This window comes from Myxocyprinus asiaticus, chromosome 20 (genome assembly GCF_019703515.2).
Source record: "Myxocyprinus asiaticus isolate MX2 ecotype Aquarium Trade chromosome 20, UBuf_Myxa_2, whole genome shotgun sequence".
Classification (NCBI taxonomy): Eukaryota; Metazoa; Chordata; class Actinopteri; order Cypriniformes; family Catostomidae; genus Myxocyprinus; species Myxocyprinus asiaticus.
Genome location: NC_059363.1, coordinates 43,114,847 through 43,134,112, shown reverse-complemented (window position 1 = coordinate 43,134,112; position 19,266 = coordinate 43,114,847). Strand labels below are relative to the sequence as shown.

General features: G+C 37.0%; 1 protein-coding gene across 4 annotated transcripts in view; it reads left to right on the top strand.

Moving 5' to 3' along the window:
• LOC127410922 (collagen alpha-1(XII) chain-like) overlaps positions 1 to 15,128 on the top strand; it is a 164,242-nt gene extending 149,114 nt beyond the window's left edge. For 2 of the 4 annotated variants that reach the window (XM_051646170.1, XM_051646169.1), the window contains 11 exons: positions 525 to 620; positions 953 to 1,006; positions 2,686 to 2,739; positions 2,966 to 3,019; positions 3,631 to 3,702; positions 3,903 to 3,938; positions 4,212 to 4,278; positions 4,393 to 4,575; positions 6,324 to 6,401; positions 11,152 to 11,322; positions 14,362 to 15,128. In XM_051646170.1, coding sequence (XP_051502130.1) covers positions 525 to 620; positions 953 to 1,006; positions 2,686 to 2,739; positions 2,966 to 3,019; positions 3,631 to 3,702; positions 3,903 to 3,938; positions 4,212 to 4,278; positions 4,393 to 4,575; positions 6,324 to 6,401; positions 11,152 to 11,322; positions 14,362 to 14,510 — 1,014 coding nt within the window. In that variant the 3' untranslated portion in view covers positions 14,511 to 15,128. Of the gene's footprint in view, positions 1 to 524; positions 621 to 952; positions 1,007 to 2,685; positions 2,740 to 2,965; positions 3,020 to 3,630; positions 3,703 to 3,902; positions 3,939 to 4,211; positions 4,279 to 4,392; positions 4,576 to 6,323; positions 6,402 to 11,151; positions 11,323 to 13,473 lie in introns of all 4 variants that reach the window. The other 2 variants (XM_051646171.1, XM_051646168.1) reach the window with 2 other exon arrangements.
• Positions 15,129 to 19,266: the final 4,138 nt, after the last annotated feature.

Genomic DNA, 19,266 nt, shown 5'->3' with positions numbered 1-19,266 from the left:
CTTTTAAAACTACCTTGATCTCGCCATGAAAATAGCCAGTGATGCTGACATGGCAATACAAATAAATATATAAAGAAATATTTTTTACTGTTATTTTCTATGTTTTATAATTTATAAATGTTATAAAAACTGCAGGTTTGAAAGCATTTTATATGGTTTCCCCTCATCATGTAAGCATATGTAATTCAGGGAGCACCGGTAAAGAGATGCAACTTGTCAGCACAAGAGAACCAGTGCCTGCGTTAAAAGTGCGAGAGTAAATTCAGGCTTTGTTTTAAGTATCATGAGAGTATCGAATATTGGTATGGGTAGGTTTAGGAGTAAGGTTAGGGTTGGTTTAGGGGTAAAGTTAACAGTGTAACTACAAATGTAATTAAATACAGGTACTTTAAATGTAATTACAATGCAACAACATGTATATACATAATAAGTACATTGTATCAAATGGTTAAGTACATATTAGTTAAGACCACCTAATATAAAGTGGGTCCACAGATTCTGACTAATTGTGTCTTTCTCTCAAGGGTCCAATGGGTCCACATGGGGAGCAGGGTCTGCCAGGGCAAATGGGACCACCAGGCCCACAGGGCCCCAGTGGATTGTCTATTCCTGGCGAACCAGTAAGTAAAGTACAACATTCTGTCCAGTTCTGTTTGTGCACTTTTCTCTTGTTCCCTGAAGGTCTTTTTTAGCATTTCTACTTCTTTCTTGGGCTGTTACATGCTGGCGGGATTATGAGCCTGGCTGGCTATAGCTCTGAAATGTGTGGGTCTGATTTATGACGAAAGCTTCAGACCCATTTATTTTACAGAGCCAGCCTCACATTGCCCCTCTCTCTGTAATCCACGTACAGCCGAGATGTCAATTTCATGTTGTTTGATGTTACAGAGGAATGAATGGGGCAGGTTTTTAGCTGCAGTGTGAAAGCTTGCTTCATTTCTTCCATTTTCAGGGGCGGCCCGGACCTAAGGGAGACCCTGGTGACTCAGGCTTACCTGGACAAAGAGTAAGTGGTTTTTGTGTTTGAGTTGTTTTTTTGAGTTTATAACATCCAAGTTGGTGTATAGAAGCCATTTTAGGATCTAGAGGCTGGCCATTACTGTTTGGATTCAATAGCATTTGGAAAATTTAATGTTTATCAGATAAATGGCTTTCAGTTTGGATTTATGTTCAAATATTGCTAATGAAATAGTGCCACACTTAACTTTACCTGGCATATATATTTAAAAAATGTACAATTGCCAGACAAAACTGATGTCTTCTCAAAATGTGGGGTTTTACAGCAGGGTTACAAAGTAAATAACAGTTGAAAGTTGAAAAATTGTTAAGATTAAAACAGTGTGGAATGATTGCTAATGGCACTTTCCTCGAATACGGTACAAAAAATTGCTTGAAACTCGTAAAAACATAAGTCTTTTTTTAAGAAAGTATCAGTGAAAGGAGGTCCTTAACCTACAGAAAATGTTTGTTTTCAAATTAAATACAGTTAAATACTGTTAATAATTGTATTTATTTTACAGTATAAAAGGTTTGCAGTTTTTATAAACCTTATATTTTATATGAGGTTTGCAACTTTGTTACCAAAATTTTGGACTTTTCATTTTATTTTGGAATTAGAAAATTAGAAAAAATGAAAATAAAAATAAAATGGCAGAATGTGTAACAGATAGTTTGACACCAAAAGTTGGTTTGTGGTTATTGATTGACACATATATTTGAATATAAATTGTAGTGATTATGCCAAAGTTATGACACTGTTGTATGATTTTAATTGTTGGATATAGTTTAAAAGGGGAGGGGGGGACTATTGCCTGAAAGGGATTGTTCACCCAAAAATGAAAATTATTTCATCATTTACTCACCCTCATGCCATCCCTGATGTGTATGACTTTTTTCTTCTGCAGAACACAAACAAAGATTTTTAGAAAAATATCTCGGCTCTGTAGGTCCATACAATGCAAGTGAATGGTGGCCAGAAATCAGAATGTCCAAATATCACATAAAGGTAGTATAAAAGTAATCCATAAGACTCCGGCGGTTTAATCAATGTCTTCTGAAGCGATCCAATCAGTTTTGGGTGAGAACAGACCAAAATATATCTCTGTTTTCACTGTACATCTCACCATCGCAGTCTCAAGGCAAGATCATGATTTCAAGCTTGATTACACTTCCTAGTGCTTGACGAATGCGCAGAGCGCTAGATGCAGCTGTGGGTAGTGTAATCGAGCTTGAAATCATGATCACCAAGGAGACTGCTGTCAAGATTTATAATGAAAAAGGAGTTTTATTTTGGTCTGTTCTTACCCAAAACTGATTGGATCATTTCAGAAGACACTGATTAATCCATTGAAGTCCTATGGATTACTTTTATGCTGACTTTATGTGATATTTGAACCTTCAGAGTTCTGGTCACAATTCACGTGCATTGTATGGACCTACAGAGCTGAGGTATTCTTCTAAAAATCTTAATTTGTGTTCTGCAGAAGAAAGAAAGTCATACACATCTGGGATGGTGTGAGGGTAAGCAAATGATGAGAGAATTTTCATTTTTGAGTGAACTATCCCTTTAAGATGAAGGTGATGCACAAACAGCCAAATTACTGTTTGAAACATATAAAACACTGTTCAGTATTTTGAAACAACCACTTGTATGAGCAGAAAATATTAATATGATTTTTCATCAAGGGCCAAATTGGTGCTCCAGGTCCTCTCGGCCCCGTTGGACCTCCTGGAGCGAGGGTAAGAAAAGTTTTGCAAAATGAATGAACAGTCATACTTTATAACATCTTGTTTAAGGGTGCTTATTTTCAGCTGTAGTTGTTATCTTGGTTGTGTCTTGTCTGGTCAGACCAATTTAGTCTGTTGTAGTAGGCCCATTACATTACAGGGCATGTTTAGACATTCTTCCTGATACTATTAGTTTGCTCAACTTGTGCATTTCATGATGGCATATGTTTTTGTTCAGGGTCCACCAGGAAATGAAGGCCCATCTGGACCAAGAGGTCCATCAGGACCAATGGTGTGTGATGTATCTTTTGAATGCAAAGCAATTATCATATTAGCCAGAAAAGTTAATAATAGTATCCACAGAACTGATTACAGATGTTATACATGTCAACACACACATACAGTATAAATGTATATTACAATATACTGTTTATCATATATATTATAAAATTAGTAAGAAATAATGTACAATCATCTGGCCATTGTCGCTAAATAAACCCTTCCACACCCTGTGGTTACTTTGCGATAATTACTGGCTGATTGTACATTATCCTGCTTATTACATGGCTACTTACCAAATAAATAAATGGACATGAAATAGTTAAATGTTTTTATTCTGTGAGAAAAAACTTTGTTAGAAACTGACTTGTCTAAAATGTTTGAATTATGCACATTATGGGGCCATCTTCATGAAACACAAGCAGATCAATTTTATGTGTAAATCATAAGAAAAACGATTTTTGCTTATATTGTGCCATTTCATTCAACGGGACAATTTACAGATGCTGTTTCTGTGTCAGTGATTATGAATAAACCATGATGTTGTGAATTCAAATTGTTTGTCAGGAACTGAATTGTAAATTAAGCCTATTAGAGTAATGATTACCATGTTTACATTTTTAGGGCCCCCCAGGGTCACCTGGGATGCAAGGAATCACAGGAATACCAGGAAAACCTGGAGAGACTGGCCTCTCGGTATATATATTTTTAAGTGGTTAAAATTAAAACTTTGGACTTCTTTTAAAATAAAAGTATGTTTATACAGTATATTTAAAGAATAGCAAGGTTGATGATGAATTGTAGCTATCTGTCATTGCTCCTAAGCAAATCTTTATTTTATTTTTTATTGCTTTTGACTGTTTTCTGGCTTATCTTTTCTCTTCTGTCAATCACAGGGAGCTGTTGGCATGAAAGGAGAGAAAGGTGAAAGGGTAGGTGTCACTTTCTCAAACTGCATCACAGGAGTGACGCTGATATTTGTAATTTATTAATGGTGTTTGCTAAGGTAGCCATGGTTGGGGTTTAGAACAAGTTCAGTGTGTAACGTATCACACATGTTTAAAGTATAAACTTTGCAAACAAATCCTGCATCAGCCATGTCCTACACATCTGCCCAGGACCACCAAGGTGTGCAAGGGGTGTTTATTTATATGTTTGTTGGATTCAGAACATCAAGTGTATCCTCATGTTGCTCTGATCCCCAGGGAGATACTGCGTCACAGAATATGTTGCGCTCTGTAGCAAGACAAGTCTGTGAACAACTAGTCAACAGTAAGCAGCCTAAACCTTCTCTATGAAAATGCTAGTGACGACATTAACACATTTTTGCATAAATCCACAATTTTCTCATTATACTAAAATGGAATATGCGTAATTTGCTTGTAGGACAAATGAGCAGAATCGATATGATGCTGAACCAGATCCCCAGTAACTACAGGAGCAACAGTCCTGGTCCTGCTGGACCTCCAGGCCCTCCTGGCAACCAGGGATCTCGTGGAGAGCCAGGTCAGACTGGACCCAACGGTTTCCCAGGAAACCCAGGTTTGCCAGGATCTCCAGGAGAAAGAGGTATGTGATTTCCACATTTAGGAAGAAATCTTTTTTATAAAAGATTATTAACAACGATGGTGTGCAATTAAGTCCTATTATTAGGTCGAAACCATGACGAGTATCTAATGACAGAAATATGCTCTGTTGAGATTGTGGTGTGTGGTGCAGGGATGATGTGGGAGTGTCAATGAGAGCTATGTGACTCTGAAAACTCGTAAGCTGGGCAATGTTTTGGTTGACTATTGAGTTACATTCTGGTTGTATGAAGTATGTCTGAAAGAAAATAATTTTCATAGGTTTAGTCATAATTATTTTCAGGTTCCACTGTATTTGGCCTCCAGAATTGTTAAATCTTAAATCAAGGATTGTCAAGTCTTAAATGAAAACCCCCAAAAAGTATGATATACACTACCGGTCAAAAGTTTTGAAACACTTGACCGAAATGTTTCTCATGATCTTAAAAATCTTTTGATCTTAAGGCGTATGCTTAAATGTTTGAAATTAGTTTTGTAGACTAAAATATAATTGTGCCACCATATTAATTTATTTAATTATAAATCTAAAATGTAATTAAAAAAAAAAAAAGTTTTTGAAATTGATGACTTGGGCCAAATAATAAAGAAAAGCAGCCAATAAGTGCCCAGCATATAGATGGGAACTCCTTCAATACTGTTTAAAAAGCATCCCAGGGTGATACCTCAAGAAGTTGGTTGAGAAAATGTCAAGAGTACGTGCCTGCAAATTCTAGGCAAAGGGTGACTACTTTGAAGATGCTAAAATGTAACACAGTTTTGATTTATTTTGGATTTTGTTTAGTTACAACATAATTCCCATAGTTCCATTCATGTTATTCCATAGTTTTGATGACTTTACTATTATTCTAAAATGTGAAAAAAAAAATTATAATAAAGAATGAGTAAGTGTTTCAAAACTTTTGACCGGTAGTGTATGTCTACAGACACCTTGAGGGACGGAGTGCGAAGGGTGTCAAAAGTCTTAGGTGTTACAACTCAAGACTGTCAAACATAGCTGAACACTAGTGTCCCAGGCCTCTCAGCATACGTAGTGAAAGCTGCTCACTCTGGGCCCCTTGGTGAATAAACGAGCATTGACACCAGGGCCCCCAGGCCCCGCAACACATCTATAGAATAAGACCTTGTCAGACAGCTACATTTTGAGGAGGTTGTGGATGATTTTGTGATGAAAAGGGAAAGAAAGACATCTAGGGTACAATGGGGCTATAAAAGGCACTTCCCCCTGACCTTTTTCGCCGTTGGGGGTATCGATCATGAGCTTTTTCACCATCCGTCCGTTCCTCTGCCCAGCCAAAAAAGTAATAGTAAGAGGCAGGACTTTCACTTCAAAATTTTTGTATGGAAAGAACCTGGGGCACATCAGACGATTTTAGCTTTTATTGGTTTTTAATGAGAAATGTCCTGTTCTGGTCAAAATAGTTATTTCTTATGTCTTCCGTTTTATTTCTTGACTGAGGAATGGGTCCTATGTAGGGTTGGGGGTTTAAACATTATTATTGCATTTTTTAAAATGTTACAGCAAAAATCCATATTTGAATGATTTGTGTAGGCTATTTTAGTTTATTTTTTGTGTACTGAATGTTGTCACAAATGTTGTCGTTGAATTGATCTCCAATCTGGCCAACTGGATTGGAATGTCTGTCCACATTTGAATACTTTGTCTTCAACATTGCAGCCAATCAGTCAAATAGTTGCCATTTTAATGTATTTACATTCCTCACTGTATTATAGGAATGCCCGGAGAGAAAGGTGAGAGAGGAAGTCCAGGCATTGCCACTCGGGGACAGAGAGGATTACCTGGACCACCTGGTATGTCCTTCAGCAACCTAACTCCATCTCGACTTAACTGGGCCAGTTTCACTGCTAATTAAATCCAGAGTTAGTGTGCGCACACTGATCGCTTTTTCACCACAGGGTTTCAGACATGGCCTATCCCAAATTTCTTGCTTAATGAAAACCAATTCTGCCAGTCGTTAACATCTATTTAACAAGAGGGATGAGTCATTTCCTCATCACAGTGTTCCTCTTTCTGAGAGGAACTCGCGCAACAACATCAAAAACACTGGCGCACACGGAAGAGACACTTGCGCAACCGCACAACACCCCTCCATCGTTGGTTATTGACCCCTTAATTTTATACAGTGCATCCAGAAAGTATTCACAGCGCTTCACTTTTTCCATATTTTGTTATGTTACAGCCTTATTCCAAAATGGATTAAATTCATTATTTTCCTCAAAATTCTACAAACAATACCCCATAATGACAACGTGAAAGGAGTTTGTTTGAAATCTTTGCAAATTTATTAAAAATAAAAAACAAACAAAAAAAAAATCACATGTACATAAGTATTCACAGCCTTTGCTCAATACTTTGTTGAAGCACCTTTGGCACCAATTACAGCCTCAAGTCTTTATGAGTATGATGCTACAAGCTTGGCGCACCTATTTTTGGGCAGTTTCTCCCATTCTTCTTTGCAGGACCTCTCAAGCTCCATCAGGTTGGATGGGGAGCGTCGGTGCACAGCCATTTTCAGATCTCTCCAGAGATGTTCAATCGGGTTCAAGTCTGGGCTCTGGCTGGGCCACTCAAGGACATTCACAGAGTTGTCCCATAGCCATTCCTTCGTTATCTTGGCTGTGTGCTTAGGGTCGTTGTCCTGTTGGAAGATGAACCTTCACCCCAGTCTGAGGTCCAGAGCGCTCTGGAGCAGGTTTTCATCAAGGATGTCACTGTACATTGCTGCATTCATCTTACCTTTGATCCTGACTAGTCTCCCAGTTCCTGCCGCTCAAAAACATCCCCACAGCATGATGCTGCCACCACCATCCTTCACTGTAGGGATGGTATTGGCCAGGTGATGAGCGGTGCCTGGTTTCCTCCAGACATGACGCTTGCCGTTCAGGCCAAAGAGTTCAATCTTTGTTTCATCAGACCAGAGAATTTTGTTTCTCATGGTCTGAGAGTCCTTCAGGTGCCTTTTGGCAAACTCCAGGTGGGCTGTCATGTGCCTTTTACTGAGGAGTGGCTTCTGTCTGGCCACTCTACCATATAGGCCTGATTGGTGGAGTGCTGCAGAGATGGTTGTTCTTCTGGAAGGTTCTCCTCTCTCCACAGAGAAACGCTGGAGCTCTGTCAGAGTGACCATCGGGTTCTTGGTCACCTCCCTGACTAAGGCCCTTCTCCCCCGATCGCTCAGTTTGGCCGGGCGGCCAGCTCTAGGAAGAGTCCTGGTGGTTCCAAACTTCTTCCATTTACAAATGATGGAGGCCACTGTGCTCATTGGGACCTTCAATGCTGCAGAAATTTTTCTGTACCCTTCCCCAGATCTGTGCCTCGATACAATCCTGTCTCGGAGGTCTACAGGCAGTTCCTTGGACTTCATGGCTTGGTTTGTGCTCTGACATGCACTGTTAACTGTGGGACCTTATATAGACAGGTGTGTGCCTTTCCAAATCATGTCCAATCAACTGAATTTACCACAGATGGACTCCAATCAAGTTGTAGAAACATCTCAAGGATGATCAGTGGAAACAGGATGCACCTGAGCTCAATTTTGAGTGTCATGGCAAAGGCTGTGAATAATTATGTACATGTGATTTGTTTTTTTCCGTTTTTTATTTTTAATAAATTTGCAAAGATTTCAAACAAACTTCTTTCATGTTGTCATTATGAGGTATTGTTTGTAGAATTTTGAGGAAAATAATGAATTTAATCCATTTTGGAATAAGGCTGTAACATAACAAAATGTGGAAAAAGTGAAGCGCTGTGAATACTTTCCGGATGTACTGTATTTCTACATCCGTACTTGGATTAAGAGAACCTCAAAGTATGAAAATTCTGCTGAATGTTTTGCCTCAATAGGCCTGTGATGAGATATAGACACAGTTGAAATTTTTTTTGATGTGCTCAGTAAGATGTAAAGATAAATATGGCTTTTTTTATGATTAATTTAGAATCCAACACCCATAAAGATGGTGGTTCTTCAATGATTCTTTGTAGCACACAATGTTTAGCTCAGATTCCTCTACTTATATAGAACCATTTTTAGGTGTATAGATGAAGTTTTCACACCGATGCTTCAGAGCAGCTGCTTTCAACAGAAGATACGGTACGAGTAGTGCTGCAGTTTTCATAATCTTTTAAGCATTTTATATTGTAATAATGTTTGTTGATGTTAACAAAAGTTAGAAGAAATATATGTACAGTAGGTTCTTTCTGAACTATCAACAAAACCAGTTTTAACTTGGTTCAACAGGCCTGTATAATTTTGTCATACATGTAACAAGTTGACAGATCACACATTTAACACACTTATAAAGCCTGAGAAAGATACTACCATCGGACATGCAATGTGCATCTTAACTGCTTAAATTATCAGTCCATATACTGCAATAATAATATTTTACATATTCAATATACACTCACTGACCACTTTATTAGGAACACTATGGTCCTAATAACTACAGTTGTACAGAGCGGTTATCTGAGTTACCATAGCCTTTCGGTCAGCTTGAACCAGTCTGGCCATTCTCCGTTGACCTCTCTCATTGACAAGGTGCTTCCGCAGAACTGTTGATCACTGGATGTTTTTTTGTTTTTGGCACCATTCTGAGTAAACTCTAGAGTGTGAAAATCCAAGGAGATCAGCAGTTACAGAAATACTCAAACCAGCCCGTCTGGCACTAAAAATCATGCCACGGTTCAAATCACTGAGATCAAATTATTTCCCCAATATGATGGTTTATGTGAACATTAACTGAAGCTTCTGACCCGTATCTGCATGATTCTATGCATTACACTGCTGCCAAACGATTGGCTGATAAGATAATCGCATTAATAAGTAGGTGTACAGGTGTTCCTAATAAAGTGGTCGGTAAATGTAAGATCACATTTGGCCTCATTTCTGTCAAAGCAGTTGCACTGTGGAAATTAAAAAACAACCGTTTGTGATCAAAGTTCGAATAACTGTTCAAATCTACCAACAACAGCTGCGGGGGTAATTATTAGAGCAGACATGACAACAATGAGAGAGATCTGTAAAATGTTATAATTTATGTCAAATTCTGGGTTTGTCCTGAATCATTGATCCTGGTGAAAATTTAAAGAAGTCCAAATTTTGAGTATTCTTTTGGAAATGGTGCATTTTCAACTCAATCTGAGTGAAGCACCCATTGAAAGTGGTTCTTTTCAGGGGTGCCAAAAGAACCCGAAAGTGCTGCAGCCGAGCATTTTTTTGGCTATATGGTATTTTGAGGATTAAAAAAATAAATACTTGATGTTACTTGATGGTCATGCACCAATACATAGATGGTTTTCTTAAGAACTAAAAATGAAATAGTTCTTCACTGAACTTAAAAGGATAACCTATAGGACGAAAGGGTAAAACTCTTTTTGGTTCTATTTGGATTCTTACAATTTTTTTTTTTTTTTTTTTTTTTTTTTAAGTGAATGGAGTTGTCTCTGATAGGGGTTAGGGTTATTGTTTGGATAACGGATTGGGTTGGGGCTAGGGTACTATTTATCATTTAGCTTCTTCTAGGACTCCAGACAGGCCTTCATCACAACTGAAAGTGTTGGGAGAAGAATTTGAATTTACCTTGTCATGTCCCAAGAATTTCAGCTTTAGGCATTTGTCCTTTATAAAGTCCTTTTAAAAAGCCTCAGCTTTTTCTTCTAATATTTGTCATTCATGCTTGTCAGGGGCCCATGCTGAAGTTGCCACACAACTGCAGCAATCTAACGCAAGTTATAGCAAAACAAACCAGTGATTTTCAGCAAACAAAGTGCTTACATTGTCATTAGAAGCAAGATTGGTCAAAATGGTAGTTTTCATGCTGTGTCATGAACAGAACAATGTAGCATGATAAGACAGACTTCTGAAAAAAAACAATCCAGTTATTAGGAGACGATTTGCACAGACATGTTTGGGGTTTTTAGTACAGTGCCTCAATTCAGTCATCCAAGTGCGCAACACATAAAGGATAATGAATTATTAGTGTCATGGTAACTAGAACAACAATATGTTAAATGCAATTGAGCATTTTCTCCAGGGGACATGTTGGATTTTACATTGTGCTAGTGCAAACCACACAGTCCCAGGAGCCAGGCTATTGCTGAAAACTAGAAAGAAGTAGAAAAATCTCCTTTGTACAAACAATGCCAAGACTACTTTGTGAATGAATCAGACAAAGGTTGTATATGTACAGTAGGAGGAAGTCTGCGGTGACTCACTGTTTAGTTTGGGGGAGTGCTTTCTGCGGAGGCCTCATTGGCAACACATGTGCTGACTTCATAGTGTATGAGAATGAGAGTCAAGGGACAACATTCCAGTTTGGTTTGTACCGTCTAGACAGAAAGGGGTTGGGGGGGGGGGGGCAGTGGAGCAAAAGAGTTTCCTCCTCCTTCCTTTTAATTAAGCAGTCAAAGTATTTAAATTACAGAGTTAAAATCAGTTTTCCCCTTCCATATCCAGCTGAAACTCACAGGCAATGTCAAGAATTTTTTTTTTTTTTTTTTTTTTTTTTTTTTTTTTACACTTCCTCTGCCCTCTTTTTCTAGGGCCACCAGGGCAGTCCCAGATAGGGCCCCCTGGTCCCACAGGCTCACCTGGGCCCAATGGCCCACCAGGGCGGCAGGGTTCCCCTGGAATCCGAGGACCACCTGGACCTCCTGGATATTGTGATTCCTCTCAGTGTGTAGGCATTCCCTACAACGGACAAGGATACCAAGGTATGCACATAAGGTCTTTAGCTCTGTTCCACAACCTAGCTATCTACAAAAGCAGCTGCCTTCTAAAACAGGTCTTCAACCTCCGAATACGTGGTACCTTTTCTGTGTAAAGTTACATCCAATTTTGCAACTTCTTTGCCATGACGACATAATGCATTAAATCCTAAAACTACCGTAAAAATGGCAATTTAATCTATTTTACAGTTCAAATAATACATGAGTTGTAAGAGATTAAAATTAGTGCTAGAAAATTATAAGCTTCACATTTCTGCTGTTAAAATCTATAAAAATTGGCCCCATTGACTTCCATAGTAAGTGCCTCACTGTAACCTCGATTTTTACTTTCTTTTAAATGAAAAGGAGGGAAAGTCCAAATTATTTTTGTGGTAAACAGCATGATGTCATGAATGCTGTTGAATGAGCTTAGAGGGATAGTTCACCCAAAAATTAAAATTCTCTCATTTACTCATGTTCATCTCTTTTAATAACTGCTGGGACCAAGTGGCTTATACACGATGTCGGATAGACCACTCAAGACTCACAAACAAATGTTTACTATCATGAGAAAATCCCCCCATATGTGCATCATGTCAGAGCCCACTGTCTATCAAACATATTTTATTGGATTGTAATATTTCTACTCATGTGAGAAAACTGTTTTATTTCGTGGACACCGTTGAAAAGTTTTTAACAAAATTACTCCAAATTTTGTTTTAGAGTTTTTAGTAAAAATTAATCTTAAATACTTTATTTAGTTTTACTTTTATTATTTTAACCTGATTTTCTCCATGAAAATAGCCATCGATGCTGGCATGGCATTAAGAAACAAAGAAACAAACAAACTCAGCCTCATGCCATCTCACATGTGTATGACCTTGTTTCTTCTGCTGAACACAAATTAAGATTTTTAGAAGAATATTTCAGCTCTGTTGGTCCTCACAATGCAAGTGAATAGGTACCAACATGTTTAAGCTTAAAAAGCACATAAAGGCAGCATAAAAGTCATCCATAAAACTCCAGGGGTTGAATCAGTGTCGTCGGAAGTGATATGATAGGTGTGGGTGAGAAACAGATAAATATTTAATTCCTTTTTTTAATATAAATTCTGCTTCCTGCCCAGTAGGTGGCAATATGCACAAAGAATGTGAATCGCCAAAAACAAAAGAAGATTTTGAAAGTGACTGTGGAGATTGATAGTAAAATAAGACTTAAATATTGATCTGTTTCTCACCCACACTTATCATATCTCTTCTGAAGATATGGATTTAACCACCGGAGTCTTATGGATTACTTTTAAACTACCTTTATGTGCTTTTGGAGCTTCAACATTTTGGTACCCATTCACTTGCGTTGTGAGGACATACAGAGCATAAATATTCTTCTATAAACCTTTGTTTGTTCAACAGAAGAAATAAAGTCATACACATCTTGGATGGCATGGGGGTGAGTAAACTATGAGAGATTTTTTTTTATTTTGGGTGAACTACAGTATCCCTTTAACTTGTATAGGACCCTGATATTCCTTTAATCACACATTTAATTACAAATGCTTTATTTGATATACTGTATTTGTAACATAAATGATCATTTCTGAAGTCCTTATTTATAACCATACAATCTAGTCAACAACTAATAGTGCTCAATCATAGGCAGCAAATAATAGTGCTCCTGATACAAAGTGCATAGGAGACTTGACAAAAAGCTGATTTCAAAAGAGTTTGATGTTAGCATATTGCTAAGCTAATTACATAAAATTTGAAAACGTAATAAAATAAATAGCAGACACAAATATTGGTTAAAATAGTCCATATTTAATTGGATTGAACATCTCTCACGACTTGTCAACCTTCTTGGATGTTTTTTTTTTTTTTTTTTTAAACTGTGCCTTTTCTGCAAATGATGCAGTGCTGCCTTAGAATTTGGCCAAAACAAGGTATCTTAGAATGCAGCATAGTGTCTTAAAATGTTGTCTTGGTAGGCAGCTAAGGTTTTGGAACAGATCTTTAGAGTATTGGCTATTTAAAATGCCCTGTGTTTAACAGTCTAGCTAATTGCTAAAGAACTGCATGTTATCATTTTATTTCACACTTGAAGGAAGTAGTCAATTATTTTGCCTCTGAGAAGAACTAACACAAACTTTAACCCTTTCAGGTTTTGCATAATATGCTATATAGACTGCCTGATCCCTTACACATCCTGTGTCAGAGAAATTAGCACTCACGCTAATGAGCTAATAAGGATAACCACCGTGGATATGATTGCTGAATATTTGCTGGCCAACTCTTAAAACAATCAAACCAAAGAAAGGACTGGACTGCCACTAACACCAGCTGAGCGCTACTATATCATACTGGAGACACGTACCCATGGCCTGTTTGCATCTAGAACTTAAACAGCAAAACATTTGCTGGTGACGCATGTGAAACTACTAATATAATGACCATTTGTTTAACCATGTTCAACAGTGGTAGCTCTGTATGAGAATGAGATGACTGTAAATAAAATAATTATGCCCTGTAAATGTTTATCGATGATATCATTTGCTAAAATAGGTTAACAGCAGTCACCAAGCTTGCGCCTGATAACTTGCTTCTTGCTGACCGCTGATATAACCTTTGTTTGATTTTTGTTGAAACACCTTTATTGATATATACAGCCAATGCTCAGGTCAAAAATTTAGTGTGTGCAGCTAGTATATGCAACCATGAAGTTTTTGGTACGTTCGCAGAGTGCTGTGTTACAAACTTTTCTTTATTATTTTGTATTGTGATTTATGTAATATATATAATATATAATTTATATAAACCTCAGAGAGATCAGTGCAAGTATGTTACCTTCACTTGTCCACGAATGAATTCTTTTTATACACTTATGTTAGATTAGCAATAGTTGTTGACAGCTACAGAATGGGCTTAACATTTACATTATTGTATTACTTTGTACGACTTAATAAGATTACATTAACACTATGTATAAATTAAGTTATGACATGTTGGAATCGTAAAGCACATGCTCAGCAGGCCAAATTATATTTCCAAGCAGGCCCCTACCAACCTGGACCTGAAACCTACGTAGTGCCCATACCAGCCGAGCCGTTGGAAGATATTGAGACACAGTCACCAGGTTTAAGAAACCAGCGTGGAAAAAGATCGCTATCAACACAAGAAGCTGAAAGAATAGAAACATAAAGTGAAGCTGAGGAATCGTTCAGTTGTATCTTCTGTAGTGTACAAATCCTAGCCTCAAGCCTCGTTCATATGCCAAATTAAACGAGGTCAAATGGAAATAAGGCTGATATTCAACCCTCGTTTCCTTTTAAGAAACCTGTGTGCTCGTTAATGGTTCCAAATTGTGTCTTTGCTTGTAACATAACTGGATTTTGTATTTTTAAGAAACTTGAGTTCAGTATCCCAAAGTGTAAACATGTTTGTTGCACTGCAATTGTATGTGCTATGTCTTCTCTCTCAAGGAAAATCGCAAACCATTGCACTTCTCTTAATTCTTTTTAGACCTGACTTTTGTTTTGTTATCCTAAACAGAATATTTATCTGTTGTATACCACCTCAGACCAAAGGATGAATTGCATGCCTGTGTTGTATATTTAGTAAGGACGTTTACATTCAGAATATAGTTGTTTTTTCCAATGCTATCTGTTTCAAATGCAGTTGGAATTTGTTGCAAGACTATGGACAAAGAATTGCTTCTTTTATGTCTGAATTGCACATTGTGAATTCCACAGCCTTATTTTCTTATTTATTTCAGAATCAGAAGAGGCATTTTTCAATAAAACTACTGAAAATGTTTAATTGCTGTTGTGATCTCTTTTTGGTGAAAATTCAAGAATAACATGATGAGGTTTGGGTGATATCAGCGTAAACAACATTCTATCATCTGCAAGATCTTTCTGATACCATTTCAAGGTCAGATGTAATCATTCATCGTGAACTTGTCTAGGATCAGAATAAATGTTCTGTAAGGTAACCCTGCTCATGGTGCAATAACTAGGCTTACAAATAAAACATAAAAAAGTAAAGGGGTTCCAATGCAATGTCATAAGACATTCATTAAAATAATCAACCTTGTCTGGTAGAATGAACGTTACTGTAACAGCATTTTTTTGCAAACTGACATTTACATGCCACGTTCTACATTTCGCCGCAGTTTCCCCATGCAATTAACACTAGAGGTGTTACAACATCTGTGCGTTTTATTCACTTTCACACAAATCACGACTACAGTGTCTGAGTATGATTTTGTAAACACACATATTTCGCACTATTACTTATACACTGCTATGTTATGACATCGAAACACTTTTACTATCAAGGATTATGCTTGAATTGCAGACTCACCTACATTTACACACTTATTCCAACGTGATTAGCTTGCACGGTAGCTCACCTGTTAGAGTTCGAAACCAGTCAAGCACGCAAGCTGACCCGAGAGACAAAAGTGTCATAGAAGCAACACGAAATGATGTGGTTGCTTCAGAAAATGTGCTTTTCATGTCACATTTGCTTTTAGATAACTAAGTTAGGTTTAGGTTAGGGAGGTATGTTTTACACACCAAATCCTCCATCTAATCTTCTGATTTTGACACTATTTCACTCACTTTTGGTGCCCCCAGCTGGACATTTTACTGGGAAACTGCAGCAAAATGTGTAATGAAGCACGTAATTTCATTTTGCAAAAATTTTGCCATGGTAACGTAATGTTCATGAAATCATGCTGAAAGGAAAAGTTTAGCCAAAAATAAAAATACTGTCATTATTTACTCACCCCATGTCATTTCAAACTCAAATTATATATATATATATATATATATATATATTTATGAAACAGAAAAATAATTTTTAAAGAATCATCAGACGTTCACAACATTCACAGTGATAAGTGGCTGTAAAAGAAAAAACAAATCATATGACTTCAGAAAAAAAATATTTTAATATTATAAGCAATAATTAATTACTTATAATTGCTGCCTTAAATAAAAATCAAAGAAGTGCCAAACTAAGAACCTGCAATGGTAAGTTTATTGCACTTTTTCAACCACTTTGAATAATCTGATTTTTAGGTGAGGTATTCCTTTAAGGAATAGGGTTTTGTTCCACTAAATTAGAAGTGCAGGTAATTATTTGCAGAAATCCTTAATTGTGCTTTCAAATTGATTTAACACATTAAAAGCATTCAGTCATTATTTAATATCTGATATCTGAAGGTTAAAGGCTGGCTTCCCACAAACATGCTTCTGAATTTTTCATCCACTTCTGTGGAAATATTTTGATCAAAAGAACTTTGAGGAGGACTGAATCACTGAAAAGAGGGAGCAACAGATTACAGGCCAAATGTCTGGAATGCAGAATTATATAACCCTCCATTTCCGTCCTATACTTGCTTAGATGCTGAAAATGCAGAATCTGTCATTTCAGTAATTATCACAGACTTCATTTTCATTCTGACGTCATGAAATCATGAGAATTATGTGAAAATTGAAAAGCAGAAAATACAGTTTTACTTTCTCAGTAACCTGAAACGATGGAATTTGTAAAGTACAGGAATGCATATTTTAATGCATGTTCATGTAAAACAAAATAAACAATGCAGCATAGAATAATTTTTCTCTGGGCTGAAATAATATCTTCCAGAAAGCTGACATCTAATAAAACTTAACTGAAGTCATTGGTTTGCCGTCATTTCCTAATGGATTATCTCTAAAGACCAGAAGTAGGTTAGGTTTGAGCTTCCCAGTCCTCATACGCACCATATGCTCTCCTCACAATGGCAAATGACTTATTTCCTTTGGTTAATCTCTATTGAAAGAAATGCAACTGCATTAAGTGCCTTACATTTAGCTGCAGTGTTATTTGTAAAACTGAATTTTGAGAGAGTGTTTAGGGACTGGACTCGGATACATTTGTGTTGGACCTTCTCCAGGGTCTTGTTCTACAGCAGTTTTAATCCACAGAGAAATACTTATATTTTGTTTATTGAGAGATCAATTACAATTACAAACTTTTGTTATTATAGAGTAAAGGACACAGAACATGTTAGAAACACAAAACTTTCACTGTCATGCCAATAAATGTGGTGAGTCAATTGTGAAGTAAAGGTTGTAATCATTTTCCGAGCTCATTGTAATTTATTGTAATTGTAAAAACTTTGTGGGTCTCATCACAGGCATACTCCCAACAATGAACGCTGTTTAAAAAGGCATGCAGTATTATGTGTATAGGCTTTGAGAAGAATGCAACCCCATTTTGCATCGCAACAAGCTCAAGCTCAAGCTCAAGCTCAAGCTAAAAAATAAATAAATAAAAAATTCCATCCAAGATTTTTTGGTCATAAAAAATTAAAACAAACTTTTCGTAAGAAATGTTGGTTATAAAGATACTTTTATTTTAATGGGAAAAAATATCAGTTGATTTAAACATGAGCTAATTTTATGTGTGCTGAACTTATCTTAACTTGACAGGGGATTGTGTTGTTAGCTTAGCAACATGCTAATACCAAACTCCATTAAATCCAATTGTAAGTCAAGTATTCCATGTGCTTTGAGTGCTATTTGTATGATGCACAGTGTTGCTACCTATGTAGAGCATTTCAAATTGGTCTCTTATGAGGTTCCAGTTCAATAAGTCTGCTCATGTAGGCAATAAACAGCAAGGAAGATAACTAGGTTTTGAAACAGAGTCATATTGTTCCTTGTGTTTAAGCTATCTAGGTTTTGAAACAGAGTCATATTGTTCCTTGTATTTAAGCAATGCGATTATGATCCATTTTACAACCAGTAGGAAAAACAGGAATTTAGCTACCTGAAAGACTGAAGTATAAATAATTATAGCAGTTGTTTGCCAGAGACATCCAGCCTGCAGACTTTCCACACTTTTTGCATAAGCAGATCCTGGATTTGGTTAACTGGTTCTACATTTCACTTTGTTAAGCCATTAGGAAAGAACGGGAGACACGGAGTGAAATGGGGAAAGAAATATCGACATTTGTGAATGCAGAAAAACGTGAAAGAAATAGGTATTATATTTAATCTGTTACTGACCTTATGTCTTGCATCAAATTGTCTCCAGTTACATATGTAACCTCAGTTCCATGAGATGAAGGGAACGAGACATTGCCGTAAGCACTATGGGGAAGTCCTTCTAGACGACATTGTTGAAACCCTTATTCAATCACGCCAGTCCTCTGATTGGCAATGGTGTCTGAGCCCCGCCCCTTTAGGCGCGCAGTTGGCCTATGTATATAAGTGGGCGCTCAGTCACCATTTCTTCACAATTTTCTGACTGAGGGACAAGAGTGAGTCATTCATATTATGAAACTCTGAAGCAGTAGTGTGGCCAGCTTTGGCAATGTCTCGTTCCCTTCATCTCAGGGAACCGAGGTTACTTGTATAACCGGATTGTATTCCCTATTGATTCAGTTCACTCACCACTGCCGTAAGCACTATGGGGAACGATATACCATCACATCGCACTATGTGACATTACACTCCCAGAGTTATAACACTAAATAGAGATATTCATAAGGAGTCACAGGTCGCAGGCTGATGACTAATAAATCATATTAAATTGTATATGAATAGTCCCACATGGTGGATGCCAGATGGAAACTAATGTAGTCTGGGATCTATATGAACCATATAGATATACACAGTATGGATTATTAACCCTTTCACAACAAGGTTGGGAAAGTAGGTTTTATTTCTTATGGGACTGCTTATGACTTTAAAAGAAGCAGTTCAACAGCATATAATCAGGGTTTGGGAATAACGGAATACATGTAACGGGATTACGTATTTAAAATACAAAATATATGTAAATGTATTCCAATACAGTTACAATTTAAATAATTGGTAATTAGAATACAGTTACACTCAAAAAGTATTTTGATTACTGATGAGATTACTTTGCATTTTATTGTCATTTGTTTCATTTA